Genomic DNA, 13,178 nt, shown 5'->3' with positions numbered 1-13,178 from the left:
AATTTCTAGGTTGTTATGAAGCACCAGCACTGTAGCAGCAGACCTTCAGATTGAGCGGCTGGTTTATCGTACGGAAAGATTTTGCTTTGTAAAGGCCATGTTCTATTGCAACTGGTTTCAAAACGTCAATTCTGCCTTTCTCAACGTTAATGGAATGACAGAGAACGTCGGATACCGTAAACACGAGAATCTGAGGTTTCGAATGTGTGCCCTTGGTTTCCCTTTGCCAACTCGTACTATCGAAGCACTTACTCAGGGTAAGGCAACGTCTAACGCAGTGCCAAAATCTATATTTGTTACCTTCCATTGTAGATACTTATGCCAGAATACCGCAGGCCCATTTTCTGCATCAATGACCAATCTTCAAAACACTTCCTGAGGCGCTTTCGTCACCGCGTCCTTGGCGCACGGTGACTTTCGTGTATTGATTCCCGATAACTTATGTTTCCCTCACCTTCACCCTCCGATCTTTTACCACAATGTAGCTACTCGCATAGATGAGAAAACTACACCGTACAAACACCTCAGAGAAAGGCAATTAGCTATTCATTTAACCCACACAAACGCCAGGCTAGTGTAAAACGTGTTTTAAATGTGGTGCGCCTCCGTTCTGAGAGTTTGTTTTGAAGCCTTATCAGTTCTCTTAACATGATGTTAACGTCAGAAAAAGTAGTAAATGCCACACAATCCGATCATTTTTTTTGTTACACATTTTACCGCTGCTTTTGCTAGTATACATTAATGATATAATAGCATTCACTTACGACAGCGTAAATATTAAATTGCTCGCGGGTGGCTGCTTGCATTACAAAGTGATTAACGATGCTGATGACGAAGTAATCCCGAATAAAAGTCTTACAGCGATTTCTGACTGGTGCGATAGCTGGGACATGAAACCTAATGAAGAGAAAACAGTTTTTAAGCGCATAAACAACAAAAAACATCGGCTGCCATATTAATACACTATTAACCAATCAGCAGTCACTGAAACCGACTCGTTTGAATATTTAAATGTAACAGTCAACAATCGCTTGAACTGGTCGCAACACATCGATGTTTCTGCGTCTGCTTGGCGCAAACTTGACCTGCTAAGACACACGCTGGAACACTCACCTCCATCCGTGAAACTCTACGTGCAACATATATATATATATATATATATATATATATATATATATATATATATATATATATATATATATATATATATATATATATATATATATATATATATATATAGTAGGCAAAGAGGGTTTCTTCAGGCTACCTTTCAAACGTAAAGAACTTGAGTGGTGCTACAAGGTAAACAGAACAAGTATTTAATTTCGACAGTTTCGATCGGTGGACCGATCTTCGTCAGGGTTTACAAAAAAATGGCAGTTCGGCCGTGGTAGGGAAGACACCAGACCGGGTACCCGGTCGTTCTTACATACATCAATCCGAGAGGAACAGTTATATATATATATATATATATATATATATATATATATATATATATATATATATATATATATATATATATATATATATATTGTTACGTAGGAAGACGCAGACGAAAAGCTATGTACAAGTATATTTGCAATAGAATACGCTGCGCTTGGTCAATAGGCAACAGCCCGCGCTAGCTCCTTATCGTCGTCGTCATCTTCGCACTGCTCGCCTTTTCGTGATCGCACATATTGTTCCGCAGCACACTACCCCCGGCTGCAAACGCGCCGTCCCGGAGCGACTAAAGATCGGACTCGGAAGCAGTGTATTAGGCCTTGAGCCTACTGACATGCACGACATCACTTGATGCCAGAAGAGGGGACGAGGTTCAACCCACAGGAGCAATTTCGTAAGTCACAGGCGTCACCTGGCGCAGCACGCGGTAGGGCCCTGTGTATCGCGAAAGGAGCTTCTCTGAAAGTCCGACGTGGAGGGAGGGCGACCACAGGAGCACGAGCGCACCAGGCGAAAACTGTACGTCACGATGGCGGTCGTTGTAATGACACTGCTGAGTGGCTTGTGAGGTCGTCAATCGAGCACGGGCAAGCTGGCGTGCATGGTCGGCGAGGGCGATGGCGTCGCGCGCATACTCGCTTGTTGAGATCGCAGCAGGAGGAAGTGCCGTACGTCTAGGGGCAAGGTACGTTCGCGACCGTACAGTAGATAAAATGGAGAAAATCCGGCGGTGTCGTGCCGGGAAGAATTGTACGCAAATGGTACGTAAGGAAGGGCAATGTCCCAGTCGTGGTGGTCTTTGGAAACGTACTTGGACAGCATATCGGCAAGAGTACGGTTTAACCGCTCTGTCAGGCCATTGGTTTGAGGATGGTATGAGGTAGTCAGTTTGTGTTGAATGGAGCAGGAACGCACCAACGTCAGCGATAACTTTCGAGAGGAAGTTTCGACCACGGTCAGTAAGCAGCTGTCGCGGTGCGCCATGAAGCAAGATAATGTCACGCAAGAGAAAGTCCGCGACGTTAGTGGCGCGACTGGTAGGGAGAGCCCGAGTGATAGCGTATCGGGTGGCGTAATCAGTCGCGACGGCTACCCATTTGTTCCCAGAGGATGACATGGGAAAGGGACCGAGCAGGTCTAATCCAACACGAAAGAACGGTTCTACAGGGACGGTGATCGGCTGGAAATGACTGGCAGGTAGCACCTGAGGTGTTTTCCGACGCTGGCAGCGATCACAGGCAGCAGCATAGCGTCGAACGGAGCGAGCGAGAGCAGGCCAATAAAAGCGGCAGCGGACGCGGTCGTACGTGCGGGTTACCCCAAGATGTCCTGCAGTGGGTGCGTCATGCATCTCAAAGAGCACAGTCTGTCGTAGCTGTTTTGGCACGACAAGAAGAAGATCAGAGCCGTCAGGAAGGAAGTTCCTTCGATAAAGAATGCCGCCCTGGAGGACATATCGGTGAACGGATGGGTCGGTAGGTGTTGAGCTCAGACGCTCAATAAGTGCTCGCAGCGATAGGTCTCGGTACTGCTCATCGGCGATGTTAGCGAAGGCAGACACAGAGAAAATGCCATTGGCGCTGCTACTGTCCGCGTCGTCAGGCTCATCGACCGGGTAGCGAGACAGGCAGTCAGCGTCCTTGTGTAGAAGGCCAGATTTATAGGTGGCAGTATACGAATATTCTTGGAGGCGTAAGGCCCAGCGACCAAGTCTTCCTGTAGGATCTTTCAGTGAGCATAACCAGCAAAACGCGTGATGGTCTGTGACAACGGAAAAGGGTCGGCCATATAAGTATGGGCGGAATTTCGCAACTGCCCTTTCCCCAGTGTAGGGTAGCCAAGCGGGCTCAGTCCTGGTTAACCTCCCTACCTTTCCTTTATCATTTGCTCTCTCTCTCTCGCAACTGCCCAAACTAGGGCCAGACACTTACGCTCAGTGATGGAATAGTTGCGCTCCGCGTGTGAGAGGAGCCTGCTGGCGTAAGCGATAACACGGTCGTGGCCATACTGGCGTTGTGCCAGTACTGCGCCAGTTCCGTGACCGCTGGCATCAGTACGGACTTCGGTAGGCGCAGAAGGATCGAAATGGGCCAGAACGGGAGGCGTTGTGAGAATGTGGATTAGATGTCAGAATGCAGAGGCCTCGTTATCGCCCCACTGGAAAGGGGCGTCTTTTTTCAAAAGCTCAGTTAGTGGTCGTGCTATAGCGGCGAAATTTCTCACGAAACGGCGGAAGTACGAACAAAGGCTGATGAAGCTGCGCACATCCTTGACACACTTCGGAACAGGGAAGTGCGCAACAGCATGGATCTTGCCTGGGTCCAGTTGCACTCCGTTCGCGTCAACGAGATGTCCAAGGACGGTAACCTGGCGACGGCCGAATTGACACTTCGATGCATTGAGTTGTAAACCGGCTCGACGATAAACGTCCAGGACTGCTGAGAGGCGCTCGAGGTGCGTAGCGAACGTTGGGGAGAATATGATAACGTCATCCAAGTAGCACAGGCACGTGGACCATTTGAAACCGTGAAGAAGGTAGTCCATCCTGCGTTCAAAAGTGGCAGGGGCGTTACATAGACCGAACGGCATCACTTTGAATTGATAAAGACCGTCGGGTGTTACAAAAGCAGTCTTCTCGCGGTAGAGTTCGTCCACGGCAATCTGCCAGTAGCCGGAGCGAAGGTCAATAGAGGAGAAATGGCGAGCACCGTGGAGGCAGTCAAGGGCATCATCAATCCGAGGTAGGGAATACACGTCCTTTTTGGTAACCCTGTTAAGGTGCTGATAGTCCACGCAAAAGCGCCATAAGCCACCCTTCTTTTTGACCAGTACAACAAGTGACGCCCATGGACTATATGATGGTTCAATAATGTTCTTGGCAAGCATATTGCGAACTTCTGCGTGAATAACTTGACGCTCAGCTGGTGACACTCGATACGGGCGCCGATGAAAAGGAGGGGCATCCCCGGTATTAATGCGATGTTTGACAGCTGTATTTTGGGCTAAAGGACGATCGTTAAAGTCGAAAATATCGTGGTAAGAAAACAGAACGCGGTACAGTTCATGAGCGTGCTCGGACGGCAAGTCGGGCGCAATCATTTTCTGTAAGTCAGCGATGGTACAATTTGCCGACTGCGATGGTAGAGGAGCATCGGATGAACTGTCGTCTACTGCAATGGATGCTACTGAGTGATCCGCGAATGAGAAAAGTTGGGCCAGAGACATCCCGCGTGGCAGCACTTGTGTCGTCAAGCCAAAGTTGACCACTGGCAAGCAGACGCAATTCGCTGTAATAGATAAAACTGCATGAGGTACTGTGATCCCGTGTTGAAGGAGAACGTCTTGCATAGGAGCCGCGATGTAGTGACCGTCGGGGACTGGTGGGGAAGACACTAGGTCAACGTAGGTCGATGCCGAAGGTGGCAAGCGAACGAAGTCGACGGAACTGAGGCGACTGGGGTGTGGTTCAGCATGATCCAGAACAGGCAGGTCAAGGCGGAGAGTACTGGCGGAACAATTGATGAGAGCAGAATGTGCGGAGAGGAAGTCTAAGCTGAGGATGATGTCATGGGGACAGTGGGCGATGACTGTGAATAGCACGATTGTTGAGCGATCGGCGAAGGAGACGCGGGCTGTACACATACCAATTACGGGGGCTGTTCCGCCATCGGCGACACGGACAACAGGCGTGGTGGCGGGCGTGATAATTTTCTTGAGCCGGTTACGAAGGTCAGCGCTCATTACGGACAAATGTGCCCCAGTGTCTATGAGTGCAGACATAAAAACACCGTCAACTTGAACGTAAAGAAGGTTCAGATGAGTGGGCAACGTCAGCAGAGGATTTGCCGGCGTAGGGAGCAATGCAGCGTCACCTCGAGGCGCTGCATCGTCTAGTTTCCCGGCTGGGAGCGGCGTCCGAAGGGAGTCGGCGAATAGGGGCGACGGGGCTGGGGAGAGCGAGATTGTCGTTGTTGGGGCGAAGGCGAACGAGAATAGGAACGGTTCGGTGCAGGAGAATCAGCGGCTGCGCTATCGGAGCGTGCGACATAGGGACGAGGAGGGCCACCTGGGGGGCGAGAGTAGGCGGTATAAGTAGACCGGGTCTGGAAACTCCAGCGACTGCGACAGTGCCGAGAAATGTGCCTGGTTCGATGGCAGAGGAAACAAATGGGCTTGTCGTCAGCAGTCCGCCATTCAGATGGGTTGCGGAAACGTGGTGGGTAAGAAGGTGCGGGACGGGGCGGAATCGAAGAAGGCGGGCGGGTATCAGGACGATGGGCCGAGCAGATGGTGTGAAGACCTATGTTTTTGAACTCTTGGCGGACAACTGCCTGGATCAGCGATACCGTGACTGCAGATGTGTTGGTGGGACTGGACTCCAAAACAGCCGGATAGGCGGCCTCGATCTCACGCCGGACGATCCTGGCAACATCGACAGTGTTGTTGGGACGAGGAGTGTCGGCACAGGAAGATGTCCCTGGGGTGCTGGGCAGACGGGCAAACTGCTGGTCAATGCGTCGGCTTTTAGCGAGTTCCAGGCGGCGGCACTCCTTTATAACAGCATCCACCGTCACGACGTTGTTGCAAACGAGCAAGTTGAAGGCGTCATCGGCAATGCCTTTGAGGATGTGGGCAACCTTGTCGGACTCAGTCATGTGGGTGTCAACTTTGCGGCACAGAGCCACGACGTCCTGAATGTACGTGACATAGGGCTCTGTTGACGTCTGCACACGGCCGGAAAGCGCCTTCTGCGCGGCAAGTTGGTGACCGTAGGGGTTGCTGAACAAGTCCCGAAGCTGTGTCTTAAGTGTATCCCAACTGGTGAGCTCATCTTCGTGCGTGCGATACCAAACTCTAGGTGTGCCACCGAGGTAAAAGACTACGTTGGCGAGCATAATAGTAGGGTCCCACCGGTTATTGCGGCTGACATGTTCATACAGGCTGATCCAGTCATCGACGTCGTCCCCATCTTTGCCCGAGAATACGCCAGGATCAGAGGGAGCGGGGAGAGCGATGTAGGTCGTCGAAGTGGCAGCCGGTGTCGGAGCCGGGGGAGTCCGGTTGTCGTCGCCTGGAGCTATGAAGGAAGGCTCGACGTACCGTCCACTGCGCAGCTCCGTGACGAGGTACAGGGAACGTCCACTTCCACCAGATATGTTACGTAGGAAGACGCAGACGAAAAGCTATGTACAAGTATATTCACAATAAAATACGCAGCGCTTGGCCAAGAGGCAACAACCCGCGCTAGCTTCTCATCGTCGTCGTCGTCTTCGCACTGCTCGCCTTTTCATGATCGCACATATTGTTCCGTAGCAATATATATATAGCATATCAGGAAGTGTTTCGGAAATTGGTAATTGATGAGGTAAATGCCTGCGGTATTCTGGTATAAGTATGTAACTGGGTACACTGGAGGGAAACAATTGTAAATTTTGGCACTCTGTCAGGCATTGTCTGACATGATGAGCTTTTGAGCGATTAGTGCGGTGCAAGATATTCGCGGTTTCTCTTCGACGGGATGTTTACACTGTGTTCTTTGACGTCGTTGTCCCTAAAGGCCGACTCCAGGCAGACATGGGCAAGTCGCTGGTGGACAACTGGCGTCTGGTTCCGCGGGCTGCTCTGTCCGACCCGACATTCAGTCGGGTGTCGAGTGCCATCGAGAAGCTCCGGCTATACGTGCTCCAAAACGGCAGCGTGCCGCACGGACCCGACCTGTCCCTGTTGCCGTACGCGTTCAGCTTCCCCTACTTCGACGCCAAGGCCTCGGCCGTCTTCAACTACGCCGGAGTGGGCAGCCTTGTTGCGCAGGGGCTCGGGGAGCTGTTCCTGGATGCTTACTCCAAGTCCGAAATAGACCCCGCCGTCAAGAAGTACCTGGAGTGCATGCAAGGCAGCTCTGTGTCTTCGGTGAGCAGGGAATGAACTTTCAGCGAGGGTTATCGAACAGCTGCCACGAGTGGAAACCACTCGAATCGGTGATAGTAACATTTGCATACCTTGCACGCGCCGCTGCTCTCCGCATAGTACAAACGGAGAGACGGCAGATAGAGGCGAAAAAAAAAGAAAACAGCGCATCTGTGCGACCTTGCAGAATCACAATCTGATTCCACGAGAAGAAGAAGAAGGAAAACTTTATTAAAAAGAATGGTCCGGCATCTTTGATTGGGGTGGCCTCAGGTAGCGGCTCGAAGTCCGTGGACTCGGGCGGCGTCATCGGCTTGAAGATGCCGCCCGATACGCCAGCCGTTGCACGCAGTAAATGTAAGTTCAGAAATTACTTGGCACAATTGTAGTTGGGTCTGAAACGTTAAGCCTGCTTGACTCATCACCTGAAGCATATTTCCGCCGAAACTGAGCTCAATGAACCGTATAGTTCTTCTAGGAATCTGGGAATGGCCGTATGACGATTTGTAGAAATTGTTAACATATTCTACAAATCCCGTAATTACCTGGTGCATTTGAAACTTTGCCCGCCCATCACGCATATTATACTCATAAATGCATAAACTAAATTTCTTTGTATTTAACATGCACAAACTGAAATTGACGAGTACATTGGAAAATTCGCAATGCCAAGTCTGGAATGCAGTCCTCAATTTCAAATTGCATTCACAGGCAGAGGGGAAAAATCCGCGTTATCGCGCAATCCCTGGTCCGTATACTTTTGCTCACGGGTGTACCTACTAACGTACACGCAATGAATAATCTATGTTTTTCAGGACATCGTGAATAGACGCGGGCAACGTTTCCGGGCATTTCTAGTCGCACAAAAACCATTGCTGTAATAGTTTATCCACTGCCGTATGTGGGGATGGATGCCACGCCCCAATGTAAACATGCATTGCAACCGAACCCGCAAGCCATGGAAGTTACACGCGTCGTTCGCAATTCATGCGGGATTGTTCGTCACACGCCGCCGTTCCGAGGTGTGGACGTCAGCGCCAGAGTTGCGGAGTGGGGCTTTTCATTCCATCCACTCCATTCCGGAGTGTTGAGATTCTCATAATTCCACTCCATCTAACGCCTCGGCATGCTTAATATTGGATCATTCCCACTCCTGCACTGGCTTATAGTTAATAAATTCCGTTCCTCCAAGTTTAATAAGTGTGAAACAATTTCTCTATAGTTACTTAACACTTGAGCCTTTGCGTGTGTAGTAAGTGAAAAGCATACTTTGGTGCCTTAACAACGTTTCAAATAATGATCCGTACTATTTCTCCGCAAAAGAAGCAAACGCGCTCATTGCATTTTACCTTCGCAGTGCGTTGTTTCCTGTAATCTCAAATATCTACTGTTATTGACAATAGATACATGTGTTCGGTGCGCAGGTGGAAGTATCGAATAAGTGGCGTTATTGCAAAATGCGTTCAGTTCTTGCGACCATAATACACGCATATCTACAAAACATGCCAGTTTCGGAAAAATGGACCAGCAGCTTCTCACGTGCATGGTGGCTTTTTTTCGAAGTTCCTCCCACCTGAGAACAAGTGAATAAAGAGCAAAAAAAAAAAGCAAAGGCACAGTCACTTTCTAGGCTTCTTCAATTAAATAAAAAAAATAAGAAAAGCTCCATAGTGACTGACGCCTTCATAATCACTTTCGTTTCATGGTGTTTACACAGTTTTTCTTACATTTAGGATTAAGCCTAATGTTTTCTTTAGCCAAATAATTTTAGACAGCAAGGTGCAGCGATCCGGCAAATACTATTAGCCTACTGTACCCACTCGTGACCGATGAAGTTAGCGTCAGTTTAGCTGCTCACACGCTTGGCGGTTCATGACAACATCGCACGCGGCGATGCAAGCAAGGTTTGCCTTCTAAATAGAAAGCATCCGCCATATCCAAAAATCAGTACTACTTATGCAACAGTATCTATTCGAGTAAAGCAAAGTACAAAATAATATTACATCGTTGTGCGTGTCGTGCCTCCAGCCAGATTATTCTGTCGCTTATATGGCTAAAATAAAAGCGAAACACATTCACATATTTTCCCTAAAGACGCTACTATTTGTTTAAACTTCACTAGCATATTAACGGCCACCATATTTTCTAGCGCACCTCGCTGACCACCTGTTATCTCGCCCTCTCAGTCCTATACAGTGTCCAATCGCTTGCTCTTGCTACATTAATTCCCCAGCACTAAACGATGCTGTCTTTAAAATCACTTCAACATTGTAACGCAGAAAGGCTTCTGGGTCTTCGGAAATGCAGAATACTGTGTCGCATATCTTTATCGTGACTGAGGTGGTCACCTATTGGTAGATACAGGGAGATACGGTTTTGAATAAGTATTGAGAAATTTAATAAAATTGACCAAGGGTGCTATGCAGGATGCGTCGAGTTTGGCGAAACTCGGGATCTTCACGAGCTCTGGCGACACCCCAAGATGAAAGCACGAATGGTACCGAGACACAGTTTATCTTTCGACAAGCCTCCAGTTTCATTGGTTTCTCTAGATTCACTCTGGCTGGCTATCATTCCTTGGGCGTTGCCTTCTGGGCGGTCGACAAACTGGGGCTCACGTGATCATACCGTCGGTGCATGGTCGTGCCTTCTTTCACTTGTTTGTCGTTCCACCGAGTGCATTACATGCAGAAGCAAGTTGTAAAACAAATGCATTTAGTACAATATTATTAGTTACTTTAACGTGGTTTAGAAGCATTTTGAAGCTTACGAGATGTGAACTGAATGCGTCTTAGACTAATTTGTAATTTAGTACGCTTCGCATTATACCACGAGGGAGCGCTGTAGTGGCGTCATCACATCCATTCACCGGGCAAGCATGGCGGCTAAGCATCAGAGAGGCCCAGTGTAAACAAACCCGTACAACGAGCTTGCAGTGCGCGACGTAGTGATCAGGCTCGACGAAGGCCACTATTTCTTGGATAGTTCTGTTCCTCCGTGGGCAATCTTCCCGTGCACCCGGTAAGACTGCCAATAGCTTCGGCGATTTTACAGATCGCAACGCGCACCTACTGTTCACGGCGAAGTGCTGAAGAAACAACTTGTCCGGTGCTGCTTCTGCGAGTGCGCTGAGTTCCTCCACTCTGCGTGACTGCGAGCGTCACGAACATTACATAGTGTGGGCAAAAGGTAGACATCCTATATAGCTACGATGCGACGAGGTGGTACCGACGATGGATCTCGCTACCAACACAGTGAAGGAGACTTCGACAAACTGCAGATAAGTATATTTCTACTGTTTCATATTTAGCATAATAAGAGTGCACGGATTAAGTCACTTTCGTAGTAACGAACTGAATGTCCAGCAGTTTAAAGAAGGCAGTGAGAACCAATGAGTGTTCGTGCTTTTACGTGCAAGTGGGCCCGCGAAACAATGGAATAGATGAAGGTAACCTTCACTAACTTGGTGAGGCAACAGAAATTCATGAGTGACATTAAGCTAGAAAATTTATGGAAAAGTATTTTTATCCAAGTGAAATATCAATAGCAAGTACTGATATAAAGGAGGAAACTTATACAAAAATTTCATGGGTTGAACAGCACATGGAAGGCATTACCGAATCGTGATCGCCACGTTACCGCTATCCTTGAAAAAAGTCTAGAATCATTGCACTCCACCGGTTATGCAATATGGGACATAAACCTGGAGGTTAACAAAGAAACTTGAGATGTCAAGGACTGTGTAGAAAGCGAAGTAACAAAAATTGTTGCAGATAGCATTAAGGCAGAAAGACAGTGGCGTAGTAAACCGTGGCAACTGATATGCTAGTTGAGATTAAAAAAGAAAGGAATCGGCAGGCAGGCCATGCACGTATTCGATCACTTGTTGCCAATTCATATCAGGTGATTACATAAGCATTACAGAATGAATATCAAGGAGAGAGAACTACAGCCAAGGATGGTAGAAAATTGCGTAATGGGACAAGAATATGATGTTTGTAGGCATAGGATGCAATCAGCTCGTATAAGACGGGATTGTAGGGTGAGGCATTTGTTTTGCAGCGAACAAAAATAGGTTTGTAGTGCTGACAGTAGAGACTCGTGAAGGTGCAGGGCTACCTCAGCTGCTGGCACACTAATCAACATGACAATTGGCTCTGAAAAAGAAAACCCCAGTTTTGAAAAATAAAGCAATGTTGTCCCAACGCATTGTTTTACTAAGCATACTACACTAGAGGCTTCCACATTAAAGGGCACTTAGTACTAATAGTGCAACGAGCATTTTTCTTTGTAAATAATGGTTTGTATGTGGCTGATTCATTCCAATACACTTTTTTGCAGCAAAACATTCTGCTGCTGGAGCCACTCAACCGCCTGGTGGCAGTAGGCGAGCGCCAGGCACGTGCTCTTGAGAGTGTGGCAAAGGTCCAGAGGGCTGCTCCGCAACAGTAGTATCGGTGCCCTCACTGCTGTCCTGTCGAGCCCACAGAAGGCACCTTATAAAGGAGCTTTCAGTTTAATATTTTGTTTATTATTCAAGAACATGAATAAAATTATTGCAGTAAACATTGTGCTGTGCATATTAGGAGACTTATAACATGCACTTTGTGTCCTTTCAAAATAGGCAAAAACGTAAGACAACCTGTGCCACTCTTGGACCATGTAAATAAAAAATACACTAATGCAGCATACACGTCATCATGCTGTTTGTTCTTTCTATGTGCAAGAATACTGTGCGTGTTCATTAGCCACAAGATGAACGGTGTGTGTAATTCACAATGAAGAAAGGAAACAGCAGGAGCTTAATAATGCTATCACCTATAGACTGTGCATATGACTGCAACACTCCCCGATTCAAATGTGCCATTACATGCATGTTCGATACCACATATTCTTTAACATTGTCTTATAATTGCATGTACCATATTTCGCACATCTTAAGCCCTTGCATAGCACACTTCTGATGTACCCATTTCATAGGCCAAATAATTGTACACTTTGTCCTTTTGTGTTGTATGAAAAGCAGCATCCTTTACAGTCGGATAAAACTTCAGAAGACAGGAGAGGCCCCACCCAGATGACCAAAGCGCAGCAGCCGATTGCCTACACGTCTAAAGAAATAGTCCCTCTCCAATGAGCAATATTAGTCTGTCTGGCGGCACGATATCAGTCTCGAGTGCGTGCCCATTGGTGCAGGCTTGTGTTCACCTGCCTTAAAGTGCAGATTCCGCAGCCTCCTAAAGTTGTATCCGACTATAGAAACACGTAATGCCTTGCACCAGTTGCATAGACTTCTGCAATTTGATAGCACACAATGATCAGGAGCAGAAATCTATAAAGGCATCCAAGCAAAGCTGGCTGACCACACTTCCATTATGAGGGGCTGAAAAAGGTCTCGCCAAATATTCCCATGACGTCCTTGAAAAAGAGGTGGTGTTTGGCACTTCTTTAGAATCAAAAACAGATTACACTGAATGCTGTGTAGCACGTCAAAACAAACTGAGCTTGGTTATTTGCACAGCATGTAATGGGAGGTCGAGCTTCACATAGGAAACAAACTGCTCTGTCCAGTACAATTTTGAGGCCGGTATGGCACCTATTATGTCAACAGTGTCTATATACAAATTACACTTTTCACAGGCCATTGATTTCACCATTATTTTTGTGTGATGGTTCTTTCAATCAGCGCTTGTATTACATGAGCAGTTGGATTTGAAAGCAAAGCTTTGTTTGCAAACCTTCCGACTTCCATAAGTGTGTGGCAAGGCACTGGCATGTTGTCGAATAGCTCACACTTCCTCGGTCCTGCACCAAAGAAGCCCAATGCT

At 47.8% G+C, this 13,178-nt stretch overlaps 1 protein-coding gene across 1 annotated transcript in view; it reads left to right on the top strand.

The window, feature by feature from the left end:
• LOC135916195 (endothelin-converting enzyme 1-like) overlaps nt 1-13,178 on the top strand; it is a 32,883-nt gene that overhangs the window by 14,524 nt on the left and 5,181 nt on the right. The window contains exon 5 of the mRNA XM_065449477.2: nt 7,001-7,353. Within this exon, the coding sequence (XP_065305549.2) occupies nt 7,001-7,353 (353 nt within the window). The remainder of the gene's footprint in view (nt 1-7,000; nt 7,354-13,178) is intronic.

Source organism: Dermacentor albipictus, chromosome 9 (assembly GCF_038994185.2).
Source record: "Dermacentor albipictus isolate Rhodes 1998 colony chromosome 9, USDA_Dalb.pri_finalv2, whole genome shotgun sequence".
Classification (NCBI taxonomy): domain Eukaryota; kingdom Metazoa; phylum Arthropoda; class Arachnida; order Ixodida; family Ixodidae; genus Dermacentor; species Dermacentor albipictus.
This window is presented reverse-complemented; position numbering and strand designations above follow the sequence as displayed.